Source organism: Peromyscus maniculatus, chromosome 7, assembly GCF_049852395.1.
Source record: "Peromyscus maniculatus bairdii isolate BWxNUB_F1_BW_parent chromosome 7, HU_Pman_BW_mat_3.1, whole genome shotgun sequence".
Classification (NCBI taxonomy): domain Eukaryota; kingdom Metazoa; phylum Chordata; class Mammalia; order Rodentia; family Cricetidae; genus Peromyscus; species Peromyscus maniculatus.
The window spans coordinates 34,528,944-34,547,457 of NC_134858.1; the positions used below are offsets into that span (position 1 = coordinate 34,528,944).

At 53.9% G+C, this 18,514-nt stretch overlaps 1 protein-coding gene across 3 annotated transcripts; it reads right to left on the reverse strand.

Moving 5' to 3' along the window:
* Positions 1-1,321: 1,321 nt before the first annotated feature.
* Positions 1,322-18,182, reverse strand: Robo3 (roundabout guidance receptor 3). Of its 3 annotated transcripts, XM_016009466.3 has the most exons (28): positions 17,579-18,182; positions 14,089-14,415; positions 13,674-13,831; positions 13,035-13,155; positions 12,798-12,936; positions 12,424-12,551; positions 12,087-12,211; positions 10,483-10,654; positions 9,996-10,201; positions 9,691-9,772; positions 9,233-9,398; positions 8,500-8,666; positions 7,828-7,949; positions 7,409-7,634; positions 7,096-7,217; positions 6,684-6,855; positions 6,163-6,348; positions 5,415-5,438; positions 5,292-5,334; positions 4,942-5,081; positions 4,389-4,583; positions 4,100-4,238; positions 3,656-3,868; positions 3,120-3,271; positions 2,882-2,992; positions 2,548-2,691; positions 1,889-2,106; positions 1,322-1,599 (listed from the first exon to the last, which is right to left on the reverse strand). In XM_016009466.3, the coding sequence occupies exons 1-28, from the start codon at positions 17,736-17,738 to the stop codon at positions 1,588-1,590; spliced, it is 4,170 nt and encodes a 1,389-aa protein (XP_015864952.1). In that variant the 5' UTR covers positions 17,739-18,182; the 3' UTR covers positions 1,322-1,587. The 3 variants fall into 3 exon arrangements, with proteins under 3 accessions (XP_015864952.1, XP_076432147.1, XP_076432146.1); XM_076576032.1 differs by lacking the exon at positions 17,579-18,182 and having other exon boundaries at positions 2,548-2,661; positions 14,089-14,458; XM_076576031.1 differs by lacking the exon at positions 17,579-18,182 and having other exon boundaries at positions 14,089-14,455.
* Between the last annotated feature and the right edge of the window lie 332 nt (positions 18,183-18,514).

The window sequence follows — 18,514 nt, forward strand, 5'->3', positions numbered from 1 at the left end:
ACTTCCTTCTTGACTGGGATGATTTCATTCACACACTATTTCGTTTTGTTGGAGACAAGGTTTCACATAGTCCAGGCCAACCTCAAACTTGCTATACAGCTGAGACTGGCCTTGAACTCCTTATCTTCCTGCCTTCCCCTGTTGAGTGCTAGGATTACAGGCAAATCCCACCATACTGGCTCTCTTTGGGTTTGTTTTTCTTAACTTAGATTTATTGTGAGGTAAGTGTTCACTTACAGAAGGGTAGACAGGCCCTGGAAGAGGGCACCAAAGAACTTGGCCAGTTCTCTGAAGGTGTGACAATGATCTATGTGTTGGCTATTCGAATATCCCTATAGTTGTGACAGGGTATTATGGTTTAGACACAAAACATCTCTCCGACAGGCCTGTATGGGGAAGGACTGTACTTTAGCTGCTGTTACTACGAGAGGTGACTGGATCATGAAGGCACTAACTTCATCTATGGCAGTGGTTCTCAATCTGTGGGTGGAGGTCCCTTTGAGGTCACCCAAGATCATCCTACATATCAGATATTTACATCATGATTCATAACGTAGTAAAATTACAGTTATGAGGGCTGGAGAGATGGCTCAGTGGTTAAGAGCACCGACTGCTCTTCCAGAGGTCCTGAGTTCAATTCCCAGCAACCACATGATGGCTCACAACCATCTGTAATGAGATCTGGCGCCCTCTTCTGGCCTGCAGTCATACATGTTGTATACATAATAAATAATCTTTAAAAAAAATTACAGTTATGAAATAACAACTAAAATAATTTTATGGTTGGAGGTGGGTCACCACAACATGAAGAACTGTATTAAAGGGTCACAGCACTAGGAAGATTGAGAACCACTGATCTATGGGCTGCTAGGAGGTATGATATGGCTGGAGGAAGTCACTGGGATCATGTCTTTGAAAGACTTGTCTTGCCGTGACTGCTTCTTGTATGCTTCTTCCTGCTTCCTGGCTGTTATGAGGTGGGCAGCTCTGCTCCACCATGATGCTCTGCCTCACCACAGCCACAACAACAGAATCCAGCCAACCATGGGCTCAGTCCTGAAAAAACGAGCCCAAGTATACCTCTCCTCCCTTAAGCTGTTTGTATGCCAATGGATAGTGAACTAACGCACTGGTGGACAGTGGCTTCAGTTCCTCTGGGAAGCAGGCCAGGCCAGTGTCACTTGTCATCTGTCCTCATCTTGTGAATTTTGACACAAGTTCAAAAAGATGCAGCAGCTATCAGTGTGTGTGTTGATCTACAGACCTTTACGGCCTGCTCTGCTCACAATACTGCATAAAACAGACAAGCAGGGCCCAGGGCTCAGATCGGACACTTTTTTTTTTCCCTTTTATACAAACATATCTCAGTCAGAAAAAGATGGAAGAGAAAGAGCACATTCTCTGGCTCCCGAGACAACTAAAGCTGTCGAAGACAGTGGGCTTCTGTGAGTCACAAGCATCATTGCTGGGAGGAAAGGCAGCCAGCCTCATCCTTGCTCCTCTTGGCTCGCACTTCCCTGTTGGCCAGGGAAGGGGTTCCCACCCTTTCCCTGTGGAACTTTCAATAAGCTCCTGCTTCATGAAGGGTCATCTTGGTTCCTACGGAGAAAGGGATATGGTGCGGGGAGCAATGCTATTTTGTGACAGGCCACACGTCAGGGATCAGTCTTTCCTCTGATCCACTTCTATGGCATACCGAGGCTCCACTCTTGTGTGTCCCTGTGCCCTTACCCCTTGTCTTTTCTTCTCAAGGATTCCTTCCTTCCAACCACCTTTGGGCCCTCTCTGTTTGATCTCCTCTGCAATCCCTTCACTATTTATTGCCCATTTCCCCTTGGCCTACACTCCCAGCCCTCTGCTCTGTTCCTTTATGACGTCCGGTCCCCACCTCTCGCCGTTTCTGTCCTGGCCTCTGGCTCTGGCTCCGGCTCCGGCTCCGGCTGCGTCCAGGGCCCCGAGAGCCCCGAGAACCTCGAGAGCTGCTGGAACCCCTGGAAGAATTGCTGCCAGCGGTGTTGCAGGTGCTGGTGCCCTGGCCGTGGCTCAGGAAGCTCGGTCTGCCGTATGGGAGCCAGGCGTCTTCTGCAGCACAGCCCAGAAGTGCAGCTGGGTCCGTGGAGGGAAGCAGACTGTCACTGCTCGTGTCCACGGGCCACCCTGTGCTCTCCCCCAGCTCTAGGGAATGACTGAGGGCCGGGCATTAGGCTCTGACAGGCTGAGTAACGGTTAAAGAGAAGCAGAAGGCCTAACCCATGACCTTGACACGACAGGGATTCAGACACATGTGAGGGACTAGAGCGCACCGAGAACTTAGGGAAGCGAGGACACCACCCAGACCCCACTTTTTCCTCATCCTCAGCTTCAGTCCCGGGGAGCGGGGAATAATCTTGGGGACTCCGAGGACTTTGGCTTAGAGAGTGTGAGATACAAGAGTCAACATCAGATGTTGACCAGATGCGTTAATCCAGCTGACGGTAGCCGGTGAGCTGGGGACCCTCGGGACTCCTGTGAGCATCCAGTGCCTCCCACTGCCCTGGCTCTGCTTACCGTCTGGGTGGGGCCCAGCGTGGTAGGGCCCGGCCTGTACCACTCTCCTCTCTCGCTCTAAGGAAGACGTGCTGCCCGCCGCTCTCAGCCCCAAGGGCCAGCTCGTTTCTTCCTCTGGTGGGGGCAAGGGTGGTGGGGGCAAGTCTGGGGAGAAACCTGTTTTCAGCAGAGACCCCCTGCTTCTCCCGACCCGAATACACCTCCTACCCCATCCCCGATCCTGGGAGGCAAGACAATGACCCGAGGTTTGGTGTCACCTACTCCATTCTCCTTGGTTTCCTGCCCATTCCCTCTACTGACTGTCACCATCCCCCAGGCCCGGGGCTCCCCTCACCCCCAGGACTGTGCTCCCTTCGGTAAGGAAGAGCCTTGGGTTTCTTCCGGATTCGGGCACGGTGTCCATGGAGTGGGGGGGTCATCTCTCCAGTCACCTGGCGGGTTCTCCCTGTAGGATCAGGAGACTGAAGGGAGGTGCAGGTGCGGGGCGGGCACTGAGAAAGGGGGTTGAAGGTAAAGGGCCAACGAGCTCTGAGGGGGTACAGTGATGTGGGAGCCAGTGTCAGCAGACTCACCTGGGGCACTGCTGGCCACGCTAGGGACAGGGCTGCCGCTGAGGTGATAGGAGGCTGTGGGCCCGGCACCCAGGCCGCCAGGCCTCCCCTCATGGCTACTCAGAGCGGGCTGGGATACACTGAGAGGAGAACTTGGCCCAAGCGGCGCCCTCCTGCAAAGACAGAAGGGCTCAGCACTCACTCACTCCCGAAAACCCAGAGCCTACTCGGTGTCAGGCATTGCACTGTGTGCTCCAGCCCGCTGCTCATAGTCAAGATATGATTACTGTCCACCACAAGGCCTCACACTAGGGAAGCATGAGGACATCCATGTTTGTATGCAATGCCTTGGAAGTCTGCAGACCGGCTCCAAAGAGAGGCAGCCTGAAAGATGCGTGAGAGTTCCGTCAGACTTCACCTTCCTCTCCATATCACGCTTTCACTTGAGACCACGAACCCTCTTCACCTATCTATCCACCCACACACCCACCCACTCATCCACTGAATAAATACATACTGAGGATCTATAATGTGCGGGGAATTCTACACCTCCTTACCTGGGCATCTGTTGGAGATGGGGGATATCAGTAGGGGGCTGGGGAGGATCAGGAGGTGAAGGGGTAAGAGTGGCCGTGGACTGCTGCCCATAAGAAGAGGTAGGGGAAGGCGTTTCCCCTGGGGGTGGAGCCACCAGGCACGCTCCACTGGAGTTCGACTCAGTCAAGTGGGTTTTCTCAGGCACTGGTGGGCACCACTCTTCCGGGTCTGAACTGGGGTGGAAAAGGCAGATGAGAAGTGAAGGTCTGAGTAGCTTCTCTCTCTCTCTCTCTCTCTCTCTCTCTCTCTCTCTCTCTCTCTCTCTCACACACACACACACACACACACACACACACACACACACACACACACACACCCTGATAGCATCTCTGTCCACCTCCTGCTCTAGGAAGTTCTGGGCTGATCTATATGTGAGGTGCACCTGCAGCTCGCGGTATCATTACCTGCCCTTGAGCTCTTCCTCGGGCCCCTCTGGACAGCTTAGTTCGCAGGAAGGGGGAGGTGGTGGCAGGGCTTCTGGCCAGCTCAGAGAGGGCATCTGCACAGGTTTGCCCAGAATCTTCACTTTGCCCCCCCTGGCTCCTGAGGAAAGGAGAAAGGGGCACACCAGAGGCATGCAGGAAAGAGCCAGAGATGAGGCAACAGGTCAGAGGAAGTGATAGGTCAGGTGCCAGAGGATGGAGGAGATTGTGGATAGGGTTAAAATGGGGAGGTGAAGAACTGGGGTCATACCACTGTCCCCCTCACTCCACTCAGGAGGAGCATACTGGCTCCAGGTGCTTGGGTCCCCAGAAGAATGTTGAGGGAACCCTCCATGGAAGGTCTGCAGCTCTTCCCCTACCGGGTCAATGGTGCTGTAGACAGGACCCTCACCAGGGGCATTGGCACCCCGGGCAGTCTGAGCCAAGTACAGTGAGATTCCTGCTTCTGAGGAGGAGAAAGAGGGAGGCCCAGGGGAGGAGGCAGACACACATACACAGGGGACAACAGAAAATGGAAGGCAGAAGAAGATTCCATGGGATCAACTTCCTCCCCCTGCCCCGGACTCCCGACCCCAAATCTGGCACGTCAAACCAAGGCCAAGGTTAAGGTCTGACAGCCGTTCTATGACTCGAGCCCAAGATTCCTTCCCCAGTCCTTCAAGGACTAAGCAGCCTTGGGAAGACCAGGCTTCCTCAGAGCCTTCAGTTTGCCCCAGGAGACTGTCAGAGTAAGAAGGGGGAGGGCTGGGTCTTGGGGATGGGGGATGGGGTAAGTGTGCCCTTAAGGGAGTCGAGTTCCTCACCGTTGTAGTATCTATCATCTGGGTCAGGATTGCTGGGGCAGCAGCTTCCCCGGGGTTCCTGAGCTGAGGGACTTCGAGATGGATGGGGCCAGGAGTCTGCCAGCCATGGGTAGGCAGCAGGGCCGAGGCCCATGGGTGGCCTGAGGGGGGAACAGGTGAATATTGGGAATGGGGAGCCAAAAGAGGCCAGCAAAAGGAGGAAGGTGGCAGGAACCAAGAGTCACAGGACAGGAATGATGGTTAGGGGCAGGAACCGGGAGAGGCTGAACATGGAGAGATGGTCAGGCCTGGAGAGGAGGGGGCACTCTCTCTGTAGAAACAATTCTCGTTAGAACGGTCGCAAGAATTACCTGGAACTGGCTCCAGAAAGGCCCTCTGAGTGTGGAAAGGACACTGGGAAAGATGAAGGGGAACAGTGGTAAGAGAAGAGCTCGTTACTGGGGTTCGGAACCCCAGAGAGTAGAGATGCTCACCTGCAGGCGTGTAGGCAAAGGAGGCTTCCGAAAAGGAACCCGTAGGAAAAAGAAGAGGGAAATGGGGTGAGTGGTTGGGAGCCCCGGGTGTTGGTCCACTCCTTGGTCCTGGTCCCAAGGCTATGCGCGCTGCACACTGAACCAATTTAATACTAATTTCTTGGAACGGGACTCGAGTCTCTCTCTTTTTCCTTTTGAGAAAAGGTCTCAGGTAGCCCAGACTGGCCTTGAACACTATGTAGCCAAAGATAGCCTTGAACTCCCGATCCTCCTGCCTCCGCCAGCCCCTGTCCCAGGGTGCCACATCGGGCTTCATTCTCATATTTTTTTTTTCTGAAGTTTTCCCAAGTGATTCCTACATGCAGCCAACATTGAAAATCCCTGACCTCGGAAATTTTTGTCATCTCTCTGCTTTTATTAAAGAGTAGATCTTTGAGCCGGCCCCTCTAGCCATTAAGAGGTCACAACCCCCGTGTCACGCCCCGCCCCGCCCCCGACTCCAACGTACTTTCTTGTTTACTAAGGTTGAGCTGCGAAACCTGCGTCCCAGTGTTAATCTAGCCCCACCTGCTCAAATCGGGGCCCTTTCATTTCCCAGCCTGGCTCTCCCCGACTTTTTGCGCTCCCAACCGGGGGAGAATGGGGAGGATGCTCCCTGGGGCCCCTCCTCAGGCCCCGCCCACCAGCCCCTCGGAGGCCCCGCCCCTCCGTGAAGCCCCTCCCACACAGAGGGAGGCGTGGCTCTCACCGGTGTAGTGACTGAGCTCTTTGCGCTGCTTCTGGCGCCGGTAGATGGCAGTGCAGAACCCGAGCAGCAGCGCCCCGCAGGCCGCGCTGCTGCCAGCCAGGAAGGCGGGCTCCCGCAGCACCCTAGCCAGCCGTTCTCCCAGCCCCTCGCTGACCTCGGGCCCGGGCTCCGCTGCCGGAGGGGACGCTGGGGGCGGGGGAGGGGGGTCAGAGAGATGAAAGGAGACGAGCCCGAAACCCAGCGGCTCGGAAGGCGCCATTCTGGACCCGTAAACCCAGCTACCCCAGTATTGCCCCCAGATTATTTCCTATTAACTTTAACTTTTTCATTGTTTAATTTTTCTTATGTATTTAGAGACAGGCTCTCACTATGTCTCCTTGGCTGGCCTGGAGCTCGCTATGTAGACCAGGCTGGCCTCGAACTCACAGAGATCCTGCACCTGCCTCTGTCTCCCGAGTGCCACTCTCGGCTTCCCCAGAAGTTCTCTACCCCTGCTCTCCCGCGCCCACCACTGGACTCACGCAGCTGTACCAGCACCGGGGCACTGGCCACGCCCACGCCAGCGCTGGTAGCTGCTGCCACCAGGGTTCGATAGAGCAGGCCTGGTAGCAGTCCCTGGAACATCACGGAGCGTGCCCAGCCTGCTGCAGATCGATTGAGGTGGAAGCGACTTTCGTTACCCAGGCACCAGATCTAGGGAGACCGGGATATGAGTGTGGTCAGGAGCTGGATTTAGGCCCCCTGGAGAAACTTGAGGCTCCAGTGAGGGGGAACTCAGCCCTGGACACAATGCTTTGAACCCTCTTCCTTTTTCCCAAACCCAAAGCCAGCTCTAGGCTCCCTCCATGCTAACTTTAGTCCCTACGTCTCCCTTCCCACACCCACATCCTCAGTCCCCGGCCACCTCACCCAGCCTCCAGCCAAACCCTGTACCTGGTATTCAATGATGACCCCATTTTGCTGGGAGGGAAGCGGAGGCTCCCAGGACACAGTGATACTGCTGTTGCCATTACCCCCCAAGGCCACAGCCACTCCCCGAGGGGGGCCACTGGGGGCTAGCCCAGGGTGGAGCATGGTAAGAAGAAGGACATAGTCCGTCATTGCAAGCTGCCCCCAAGTGTCACCCTCCCTGCTCTTACACGAGGAAACAAAAAGGCATCCTCCTCCCTTCCCACCCAGACACCTTGCTGTTCAAATCCCCGCCCCCTCCTCTCCAGTCTATACATCACTCTGAAGCCTTCCTTACCCTCCTCAGGAACGCTCCTGGTCACAATAGGGCTTTCAGCCCCCAGCCCCTCCTGGCCTTGGACTTGCACCTTGATCTGGATTTGGGTCCCCGGGGGGAGTCCTCTTAGCACAGTACTTTGCTTTTGTGGAGTCTGTAGGTCCAGCACTGTCCAGCTTCCCTGGTCGAGGCCTGCAGCTCTCCAAGACACACGGAAACCTTGCACCAGCTCCACTGGGCCATCCACCTATAGGAGACGGGACAAAGTGTGTACCAGGGCCAGGGGAGGCTGCGGCCACACAGGACTTCCAGGCCCAGCTCCTACTCCACTCCTCCTGCCTTCCCCTACGCTCCTGCTCTCCCACACTCCCTCTCAGATGCCCTCATGTCCCCCATCATCCTCATTCTCATCTTTAGCCACATCGCGATGCCATACTCACAGTCCAGGACACCTGCAGAGTTCCGGGCCCGAGGACTATGGGCTCCTGCATGCGCACAGCCACTTCAGCTAGCCCTCGCTGGCCTCTCCATGGGTCCTCCACCGGCCTGGATAGGCTGCTGCCTGCTGACAAAGAGCCCAGTCGGCAGGAGCCACCAGAGGCCAGACAGCTGTACTACAGCCGAGTCTGTATTCTATCTCTGCCTGGCTCACACAGGCTGTACCAGTGCAATGCAGCAGAGCACAAGCAGGTTAGGGGAGCTTTCCAGAGGTGACCTGGGGAAGCAGCTAATGTGAACTCTGTGTGTGTGTGTGTGTGTGTGTGTGTGTGTGTGTGTGTGTGTGTGTGTGCATTCTTTAAAGGCCTCTAATATGCACTTGATTCTCCCATGTCCTTTTTAGCCTTAACAGTCTGTACTACATATGGCTGACTACACAGTGAGAGAGCTACTGAGATAATGACTATTCCCTCTATCGTCTTCCCCCCCTTCCCCTCTTGGGACCTCTCTATGAGAGAGAACCATGACTTCCTGTTGTCGTCTGGGCCATCAGCATAGACTTGGCTCATCAAAAGAAAACCCTGTGAACTGCCACCGTTCTGTGGTTTGGATGGGAAGGCACTTTTTGTTGTTAACTCATGTCCTACCCACACCCATAAGGTCGCTGACCTTACCCTGGGTTTGAACAGGCTCAGAGACAGGGCTGGGTTCACTCAGGCCCCAGGCTCCGACAGCTCGCACTAGGAACAGGTAGATGGTGTTGGGCTGCAGGCCACTGACGGTGTGTGTTTCCAGCTGCACCCCATCTGCCACGGTCCGCCATGTGTTGCCAGCTGCTTGGCTACAAGGGGAACAAGATGACAGGACTGTCTGAGCCAGGAGTCCCCAGCTTGTCTACTTAACCTCACCCATTCTCTGTGGAATCCTACTACCTCCTTACCTTGGGAGAGGGCACTAGGGAATTACTCTCCCAAAATAGCAAAGGCCCTAAGGACATGGGAACCCCTCTTTTTAAGTCTCCAGGTTTATATTCAAAATTGTCTCCATGGGCCTGAGGAGATGACTCAATTGGTAAAGTGCCTGCTGAGTGATCATGAAGACCTGAGTTCGGATCCCACGCACCCACCTAAAAACCAGGGGAAGGAGGGTAGAGACAGGCAGATCCCCAGAGATGACTGCTCAACCTGTCTAACCAAGTAATGGGACTCGAGTTTAGAGAAAGACTTTGTCTCACAGAACGCAAGGAAGGTCACTTGACACTACGCTGTAGCCTCTGTGTGCACATGGACATCTGTGTGCACATGGACATATGTGCATGTACACTTGCAAGCATACACACACACACACACACACACACACACACACACACACACACACACACACACACACACACACTTGTCTCCATACCTGAAGGCCTCTATCACATAAGAGGTAGCTGTGGCCCCAGACAGTGGATTGGGCTTCCAGGTCAAGGTGATGCTGTTCTTGGTTACCTCTGTGACTACTGGCTGTGAGGGAGGCCCTGGAGGGTTACTGGGTTCAGTTGCAGGACCTGGTGATGTTCCCCAATCTTCTGCAGTGATAAAAAATCATTAGCTAGACAGAGGAGGAAAGGGAGTGTGACCTGCCTCCTTCCTAGAGAAGCGGTGATGCTCTGGCTGTGGTGACGGTTATGAGGTAACACAGTATACTGACCCAGACTCACATCTGCCTCCCAAGTGCATCAGTCCATCCTCATCCCCACCAACGTGGTCATGGCATTTGGAAGATAAAATCAGCCCTGGGGCTTAGGAGACAGTGACTATTTTTTTAAGCAGATTTGGAGAAAGCTGCTGGTGAGACTGGAGAGTGATGGACCAACTTACCTCGCTTCCTAAGCCAGCTGTTCCATGTGGCCTCCCCTATGGAATTCTTGGCCACACAGCTGTAGAAACCCATGTCCATCTCCTGTAGGGGAAGGTAGAGTGCTGGCCCACTGGGAGTGGAGCAGGGTAGGGTGAAGGGGTGGAGAGGCAGGTTACAGAAGGATGAGGAAGATGCTGGATACTTTAGGAAGTCTGAGAGAGCAGAGAGGTAGAAATGGATTAGATGCCTAGTTGGTACTTACTAGAGTTGGAATGTGGACCAGCTAGCTGTTCTCAGTTATGAGGGCCCTAGGGGTGACTCTCACCTGTACACTGGCGATGTATAGAGTGCCATTGTCCATTAAGTTGAACTGGGAGTCATCCCCCTGCAGCCACCTCTCGTCCTTCTTCCACTGGACACTGGGCTGAGGGTTTCCAGTCACTCTGCATGGCAGCCACACAGAAGAGCCAAGTACCAGCGTCTGGTTGGCGGGTCCCTGGAGGATGACGGGAGGCAGCCCATCCACAGAAGCTGAGGGAGGAAGAACTTGGGTCAGGAAGCCAGCCCTTTGTCCTTCTGCCTTATTTGTTTCATCATCTCATCCCTCTCTCCTTGCTACCCAAGATGGCTTTGAGAATTATTTAGTCTCTGCCTAGGACCATTCTGCTGCTAGTTTCCAAACATCAAGGACATCCCTCAGGAGCATGCCCCATTCCCTTTCAGACACATTGATCAGCATCCAAGAGAAACATGTCTCTTTAAACAATGTCTTTGCAGACCATGTGTCCATCCTTCTCTCCATGGATACATACCTCCTTTTATCTCTAACAGGGCCTTGGTCAGGATGCTACCAGCCACACTGACAGCCTGGCACACGTAGTAGCCAGCATCCCCGATCTGTACTTCAGAGATGTTGAGCTGGCCTCTTGGAGAGACTGAGAGGCGTCCCACCGGCTGGAGTGACTGACTAGGGAAAAGCAGGACCTGGGATAGAGCAAGGAAGTAAGATAAGGAATGGGTTACAGGAAGAGATCTAAGTTTCTAGTTTGCTCTCTACTTCCAGCCATTGACATGACCCTGGCCAAATTAGTTAGGCCAACTCATAAAAATGGTGGACATTCCTTACAAGATCTTGGGGCCCATGTCCCAGCGCTGTGACTTACTGGTTAAGAAACTCTAAGGAGCTAAAGCCCTGAGATAAGGCAGGAGAATCACAAGTTAGAGACCAGCCTTAGCTCAGAAAATGAACCACCTGGGGTCTGGGGAGATGGCTCAGCAGTTAAGAACACTGGCTGCTCTTTTAGAGGACTCGGGTTCAGTTCCCAGCATCTGCATGGTAGCTCACAGCTGTCTGTAACTCCAGTTCTAGGGGATCTGTTACATAGGACTTACGGCACCCTCACACAGACATACATGCAGGTGCATAAAATAAAACTTGAAAAAAAGAAAATTTTAAAAAATGAACCAACTAATCTACCACAACTAAAATAAAATCTCTGGGTCATTACATCTTTATGAGCCCCAGTTTCCCCAAATTGGACTCTCAAGGCTCAGGGGTCATACTCAGTAGGTAGAAATGAAGGAATCATATGAAAGTTTTATAAAACACTGTGATAAATGTTAAATATTTTCTGGCTTAATATTTTACTTTAGATAGACACGTGGAAAGGACAAACAGACTAGGCTGAGGCTCTGACTAACCTCCTCCTCCTCCTTCCTCCTCCCATCACCATTCTCATTCCCATGAGGACCTAATTAAAATGCAGCAGACACAAGAACTGGAGACAGAAATCCTGTAGTTTTCCTGTTGTGTGGGATAATCAGATTTACTGTACTGACCCTGTGTCCTAGCGGCCCAGTCCCGTTCTTCCCTTAGAGAAAGTCACTTAGTCTGCAACTTCCGTTCTTTTGGGAAGTGTGATCTGGATTTGTTCACTAGGTAGAAAGGAGATGGCTGTGAGCTCCCCCTGCTGGAAGGAGCAATAAATGGAGCGCCGAATCTACCCTAAGCAGCTTTAATTCCTTCAATACTTGGTTTCCAGGGCAGTTTTCATGTCCAAAAGCCAAGGTCCAGAAGGTCTGGGGGAGGAGAAACCTAGCTAGATTTCTTTACTCTCAAGACAACATTCATCAACACATAAAGATTCTCTCAGAAACTGCCACTCAGGACTGTTCTGCACCCTCTAATATGTCGCTACGGTATTATTGAAATGCCCTGGGCCTTTTTAATTAACTAATTAATTAATTAATTAATTAATCTGTTTGTCTGTTTATTTATTTATTTATTTACTCCTCCAAGTAACCTACAAGAGTTTCTGGGAGAAGAAGCTGAGAGAGAAGTTTGCAGAAAGTTGTGGGAGAGAAAGATCCAGAAAGAAAAAAAAAATTGCTTAGAGTTTTAGAAGGGGTTACCTACTTGGCTCCCTTCCTTCTGCCAGAAGATGGCAGGTGGGGGGTTTCCTTTGGTCTCACACTGGAAAGACACATTTTCTCCAGGAGCTGCTGTCTGGTCCTGGGGCTGAGTCACAAACTGGGGTGGGACTGGGAAGGAGAGAAAAATAAAGGAACAGGAACTCAGTCCACAGCTGGCTTAACAGAGCCATCCCTTGCTCATCTCTTTGGCTTCATCTTCTTCCTCCCTCCCGAAATCTCAAGTGATCTATCCACACCTCCTGTTCTGCGCTTCCTCCCCATTCTCCTTCACCACCGCCCCCCATATCACCCCTGGAAGCTGTCCCAGGAGGAGCCCTCACCGTGAACACTGAGGGAGCCAGATGCCTCCACACGGCCCACACTGTTCTCTGCCACGCAGGTGTAAGTGCCCTCGTCTTCAGGACTCACTCGGCCGATCCAAAGGCTGTGGTCACTCCGAATCTCATACCTGCTCCACTCCCCACCCCAAGCTGGGTTGGCCACAGCTACAAACGCCTTCTCTCTCCCCCAGGACAAACACCAGTGTCAAGATAGGCAAGGCGGGACTCAACGGGTACACAAGAGGGTACCCACTGTGTGAAATAAGTTTGGGCAGGAACCGCTAGCTCTGGGAAATAGATTTCTCTGTGCTAGGGCCAGGTGGGGTCTGTGGCTCCTTGGGTCCCCCTGCTGTCGGAAGGAAGGGGCTTCTCACCTGCCAGTGGGCAGTTCACCATCATCCTTGCGCCAGCGTAAACTGGGCTGGGGATCTCCCCGCACCTCACACAGGAAATTCACAGGGGCGTCAGCCAGGACGACCCGGTTCATTGGTCTACGCAGAAATGAGGGACGCTCTACAGAGTGGGAGCCATTGGACTGTCAGGGGTTCTGCACAGCTGCTTGCTTCCTGGGTTACTCCCGCTCCCATAACTCCAGAGTGCCGGGTGCCTACCCAGGACCACGAGTTCAGCTGCCCCGCTTTCTCGCTCTCCAGCCATGTTGGAGGCCACACACATATACATCCCCGCATCACTCTTGAATGTGTGTGACATCATCAGCTTTCCTCCACGTATCTGGAGAATACAATGGTAACATTGGTCCTTTACAGCCATCAGAATGCGTGTGCGCGTGTGCACATATAATTCATTTGGTTCTCATAATAAGCCAGTGGAGAAAACCAGTGAGGTTGGCTCATGTGTCAGATATGGAGTCTCTGGGGCCTTATGGTGTTCCCTCTCCACTTGTTTTAGTGGGGTGGGGGAGGGTCCAGACAGGGTTTCTCTGTGTAGTTCTGGCTGTCCTGGAATTCCCTTTGTAGACCAACTGGTCTCGAACTCAAGGATCTGCCTGCCTCTGCCTCTCAAGTGCTGGGATTAGAGGCATGGGTCACCACATCCAGCCCTTTCGGCTTTTCTTACCTCAGTTCCACCCTATCCTCCACTGGACAAGACCAAGACATTCTCCCCAGGTCTCAAGACCCTTAAATTCAAGACTTCCTCCTTTAAGACATGTCCCAGACTCATTCCTACATGCACATGCATGTACACACACACACACACACACACACACACACACACACACACACACTCACCGTGATCCTGCCCTCCTCTTCCTTAAGCTTAGCACTGCCCTTCTTCCAGGTCACCAAAGGCTCTGGGTGGCCCTTAGGGGGCACACATTCCATTACTGCGGGCTCCCCCACCGCCACCACCACGTTCCCAGGCGATTGCCGGAAATCATCACGGAGGACTGAGAAAAGGGAAGGGGCCATGTGGAGAAAGGTCAGAAGAGTAAACAGGGCGGTGTGATACAACTGTCTCGGAGGAGAGTGGGTCACAGTCGACCTGGAGTTCTGAAATACCAAGTCAACCCCACTTCCTCCTCCATGGTCAGCGTTTGGCGTTAGAGACCAAAGGTCTCTGTTTTTAAAAAGATGTTGAATGGTTTGAAGGCCCTTTCCGGCCTGCCCCAGATTCTAGAAGCATTAGCTGACCGGACTCTCTCACCGGCTACTTCCAGAGAGGCATTTCTGCTGGCCGCTGCTCCCAGGTAGTTGCGAGCCACACAGGTGTAGACACCCTCGTCGGGCCGCGAGCGGCGCCCGTGCACGATGCGGGGGAAGAAGAGGGCGCCGCTGGGCAGCAGCAGGCGGTGAGCGCGCGGATCCTCGCGTGCCGTGGCCACGCGCGCCCCGTTCTTGTACCACTCGATGTTGGGTCGAGGCCGGCCTTCAGCGCGACAGGGCAGCGTGGCCGGCTCGCCCCTGGAAACCAGCAGATCTGGCGGCTGCTCCACGATGCGCGGCATGGCATCTTCCGGCCCAACTCTTGACCCTGGAGAAGGAGGTGGCTCAAGATGCCCAGGCAAGGCAACTGGGCGGGGGGGTGGGAGGAGACCAAGGCTCTGGAGGGTAATGGAGCCCTCTCTCTGCCTTGCCCATCTCCCATGCTCCTCTGCTGGAGTGCCATCCGTATCCGCCCATCTCCTCCACCCCCACCCCTCCCCCGCCCCCCACGTAGGCTCTGTTATCATCTTAGCCTGGAACCGAAATGCCCTCAGATAGGCAAATCTATAGAGGGATCCGGGCACAACCTCCTAGGAAGGCTTTCTGGGCCTCCTTGAGATCCCCGCCTCCTTTCCTGACAAGCGTTAAGTGGGGGATGGCTGAGCCTCGGCTTGGTGAGGGACCTGTGCCTTGGCAGTTTGGTTTTCAGTCACACACTGTTTCACGTATAATCCTTGCTCAGTGAGCAGCCATGCACGTTGTAATATAGCAGACGCCGAATTAACCTCTGAGTGATCCCTGGACCCATAGGTGAAATGGACAAGGTGAATTGTCCTGGGTCCTTCATTTAAGAGAAGGGCCTAAGACTACAAAAGGTTCTTAATTTGAACGCCATGAGGCCCTAGGTAATCTCACTTTTATTTATGGGGATCCTGTGACGTCACAGAAATTAAACGTGGTGGAAGTAGAAATGTGAGTGGGTTTTCCTGAAAAGCACAGTTTAAAAAACAGAAAAGAAATGCCCCTCCCTCCTCGCCCTCTTGGGTCAGTTTATCTGTAGATTCTGCCCCTGCCTCTCCCTTGGCCTCCAGACCTCTGTCCTGAACCTAGTTCATCTTCTGCCTCAAGTGTGGGGATCTAGGTGTCATCCCCACCCGGAAATGCTCCCATGCCACGCCCCCATTTGTATCCCCACCCTCACTCCCGCCCATACAGGATTGTTAAATACAAACACTGAGCTCTCAGTCTGACCTTTGGAAATGATTTCTAACCCTCTTCTGTCAATAGGGGGCGCTGCAGCCTTGCTCAAATCTAGTGTCCTTAAATAACCAGGGACTATTGGGCGCATCTGTTCTGTGCCTCTCTCTCGCCTCCACCCCGCCTACCCTGTTCCAAGATCCTCAGGGACCTCTTGGTTCTTAGCCTAGTGGGGGATTAGCTTTCGTTTCCTGCCCTTCCTTTTAAGAGTTCTGGTGTAGAGCAAGCTGGGCCGTGGCGGGTGCAGGCTCTGTGCCGGTAGAGTTGATTTGACCGCTTGAAGATAAGATCAGTTTCTCTCCCCACGTATGGAAGAGAATAATAGTCTCAGTCCTCTGCCTTCCCGATGGAATCTGCTGCGCACGCTTCTCTCTTCTCCATCCCATCCCAGTCTGGATTTGGAAACACTCCATTGAGAGAAGCCCCTGGGTTTTGGCTTTGAAATCCTCTGAGCTGGAATCTCAGATTTTGACACTTTCCAGAGGTAATAAGTTGGACAAATTATTTAACCTCAACCCAGTGGTGACCCACGCGTGGGGTGTGGAAGCATCAGGAGATCAAGGGCTGATGACTGGGCTACATGTCTAGTCCGGGTCTCAAAAACCGAAAACGCTCAAGTGTCTGAATTTCACTTCTTTATCTGTATGTAATGTGGGAGTCCAAAACCCACGAAGGATGCAAAGCACATCGGAAAGTATGACAAATTTACCGCGCATTAGTAAGAAAAACAAGTTTGCTGTTATTGAATATCTGTTCCTCCCCAGTAATTTAATATGGCTCCTACAGTCTCTATCGGAATGAGACTCCAGGCCCTAGATTTCCACCCCACCTCACCCCAACTTCACAAACCTCTCATGTGCAGTGAAAGTACGTTTAGGTCCCCGGCTGCCAAGATTTTGCTCTCTACTGGTTTTGCAATCACTCAGGCATTCTTCACCCTCCATGACAGCGTTTTCCCAGTGGCTGTGTGTGGCTATCAACATCTTACCTACATTTCTCACTGGCTTTTCACGCTTGAGTGAGATGTCTGATGTAAAGCCCCAAGGTGAGCGGAACTTGACTCTGGGACATCAGTGAAAATAACTCTGCCTAACCTCTTGGGACTCCTCAAAGGAGGCAAGACTGGGGAATGCCAGCCTATTCCCTACGCTCTTCAAACTCCTTCCATACATACATACCACACCCTTCTGGTCCACCCTTTCCCCCTAATTCCTGCAGACACAGCTGCGGACTCCCTTTCCCTGGAATTTCTTCCTTGTCATTCCTGGTCTCCAGAGAGGCTTCCACAGCAGCCTAATGAATAGCTAATGACCATGCAAATAGGGCTCTGGGGCTCCTCCCCCGCACCTGAGTACAGGGGGGGGGGAAATAAAGGGAGGGGGAGAGGAGAGAGAGAGAGAGAGAGAGAGAGAGAGAGAGAGAGAGAGAGAGAGAGAGAGAGAGAGAGAGAGAGAGAGAGAGAGAGAGAGAGAGAGAGAGAGAGAGAGAGATTGATTTCTATCTTTAAGTTCCCAACAGAGGTGGAGGTGGCTAGAGGGAGTCCGATCCCCCTAACTTCGACAGTGGCTTCCCAGAGGGAGAGTTCCTGACGTGGCCAGCAGGGGGCGCGATCGGGCCTCTCTCGCCTGCCTGCGGCGCTCAGGGAGGCAGCTCTGTCTCAAGTTATTTATTAATCACCGTAATTAGCGGTAACGACCTCGCCGCCGCTCTGCCAGGATGGGTCAGCTGTGAGTCTCACCGGGGATGCAAACTTAGCTCTAAGTTTCCTTGAAAAGATCGCTGACTCCGTCCCCTCAGCAGCAAAACACCTACAAAATTGGGGCTTTCTTCCCCCTGGCACTGAGTTTTTTGAAAACTTCAAGTCCTAGAAATGACATCTGCTATTTGGGTGGATCTCCTAGTGGCCGGTTTAGCTCTGACCGGCTAGCGACTGTGTCTCCCGCTTCCGCTCTACTTTCTTAGTTTGGAATTTGCCGGTCACCAACCACGGTTCTCTCACCTGGGGTGGGTGTGGTGGGTGGGTAGTAGGCGAGATGGGGGGGAAGGGACTCAGAAGCCCCCCACCACAGGCAGATACCCCCACCCAGGTGCTCCTTCGGGACCCCACTTCCCAGGAGGGCCCTGATAGGCGCCCCTGGGTCCGGGACTTAAGGGAAGGAGCGATTCAGTCCTCCCCTCCGCGCAGCCCTCTCTCCCCATCCCCAAATTGCCAGGTCCCCATCAGACAGTCTCACCATTGAGAGAGGGGTCTCCAGGAGGCAGCAGGCTAGGGCTGAGCGCTGCCAGCGAGGAGTTGAAGCCGAAGAGCAGCTCGCTGGAGTTGGAGATGTCCCCCGCCAGGGAGTCGGCGAACAAGTTCATCTGCAGGAGTGTTTTAAGCAGGTAGCGCAGCATGGCGCGGCCCGCCTGAGTCCCGGGCGTGGGGCTCGGACCCCAGCCCCTGGGTCGAGGACCCACGGGCCGGGAGCCGTAAGCCCCTCCACAACCTCTGCGCGCTGCGGCAGCCACGGTGCCGCTGTCCTGCAGGCGTGCCTGGGTACCGGCCGTGCCTCCGCGCGCGCTGTCCTCCTTCGCTGGTTCTCCTCTCCACCCCCCAGTGCCCGAGTCCCCCGGGAGCTGGGCGGGCGGAAAGCAGGTGCCACTCGGATCATGCCGTAATTAAGGGCTTAATCCGCCTCCCTCTATACCCCCACTTCCACCAGAACGGCCACTAGCAGGGCAGCGCGCGAGTTAGAGTCCCCGCCCCACGCTCCTCGCTCTGATGGTGCTCTGAACCTGGTGGGAGAGTTTTCCTCTTTCTCCAAGCATCCAACAGGAGGACTGAGGCTCTGTCAGACTCTGCTCTTCCCTCTTCCGTCCTTTCTTGGACGTCGGGGAAACTGAGGCACTGGAAGAGCAGACGCTGTTGAGCTCTCAATGTCCCAGCTTCCAGTCCCTTCCAAACCCTGGGGCTTGGAGACCTGAGCGCAGGATGCTGGGATACTTGGGAGTGGGAGGAAGAGAATTCCACCGCTGGATCACCCCCTTGCCTCAGCGTGCGCGCCAGGCTTTCCCCAAACCCTCTGGTTTGGCACCAGGAGACCAGGGAATACGGTGACTCAACTTGACCTGGAGTCTTGCTCCAGGCGCCCCAGTCAAGAATTCCTGCCGGGTGCTCAGAACTGTGTAAA

Excerpts from the sequence above, each read along its gene's own strand:
- Robo3 (XM_016009466.3), bottom strand. The coding sequence starts at position 17,738 with ATGCTGCGCTACCTGCTTAAAACACTCCTGCAGATGAACTTGTTCGCC. Across the intron at positions 6,856-7,095 it reads GGGTCATCATTGAATACCAG|ATCTGGTGCCTGGGTAACGA; the intron begins GTACAGGGTTTG and ends CGGTCTCCCTAG. Across the intron at positions 5,335-5,414 it reads CTTTGCCTACACGCCTGCAG|TGTCCTTTCCACACTCAGAG; the intron begins GTGAGCATCTCT and ends CATCTTTCCCAG.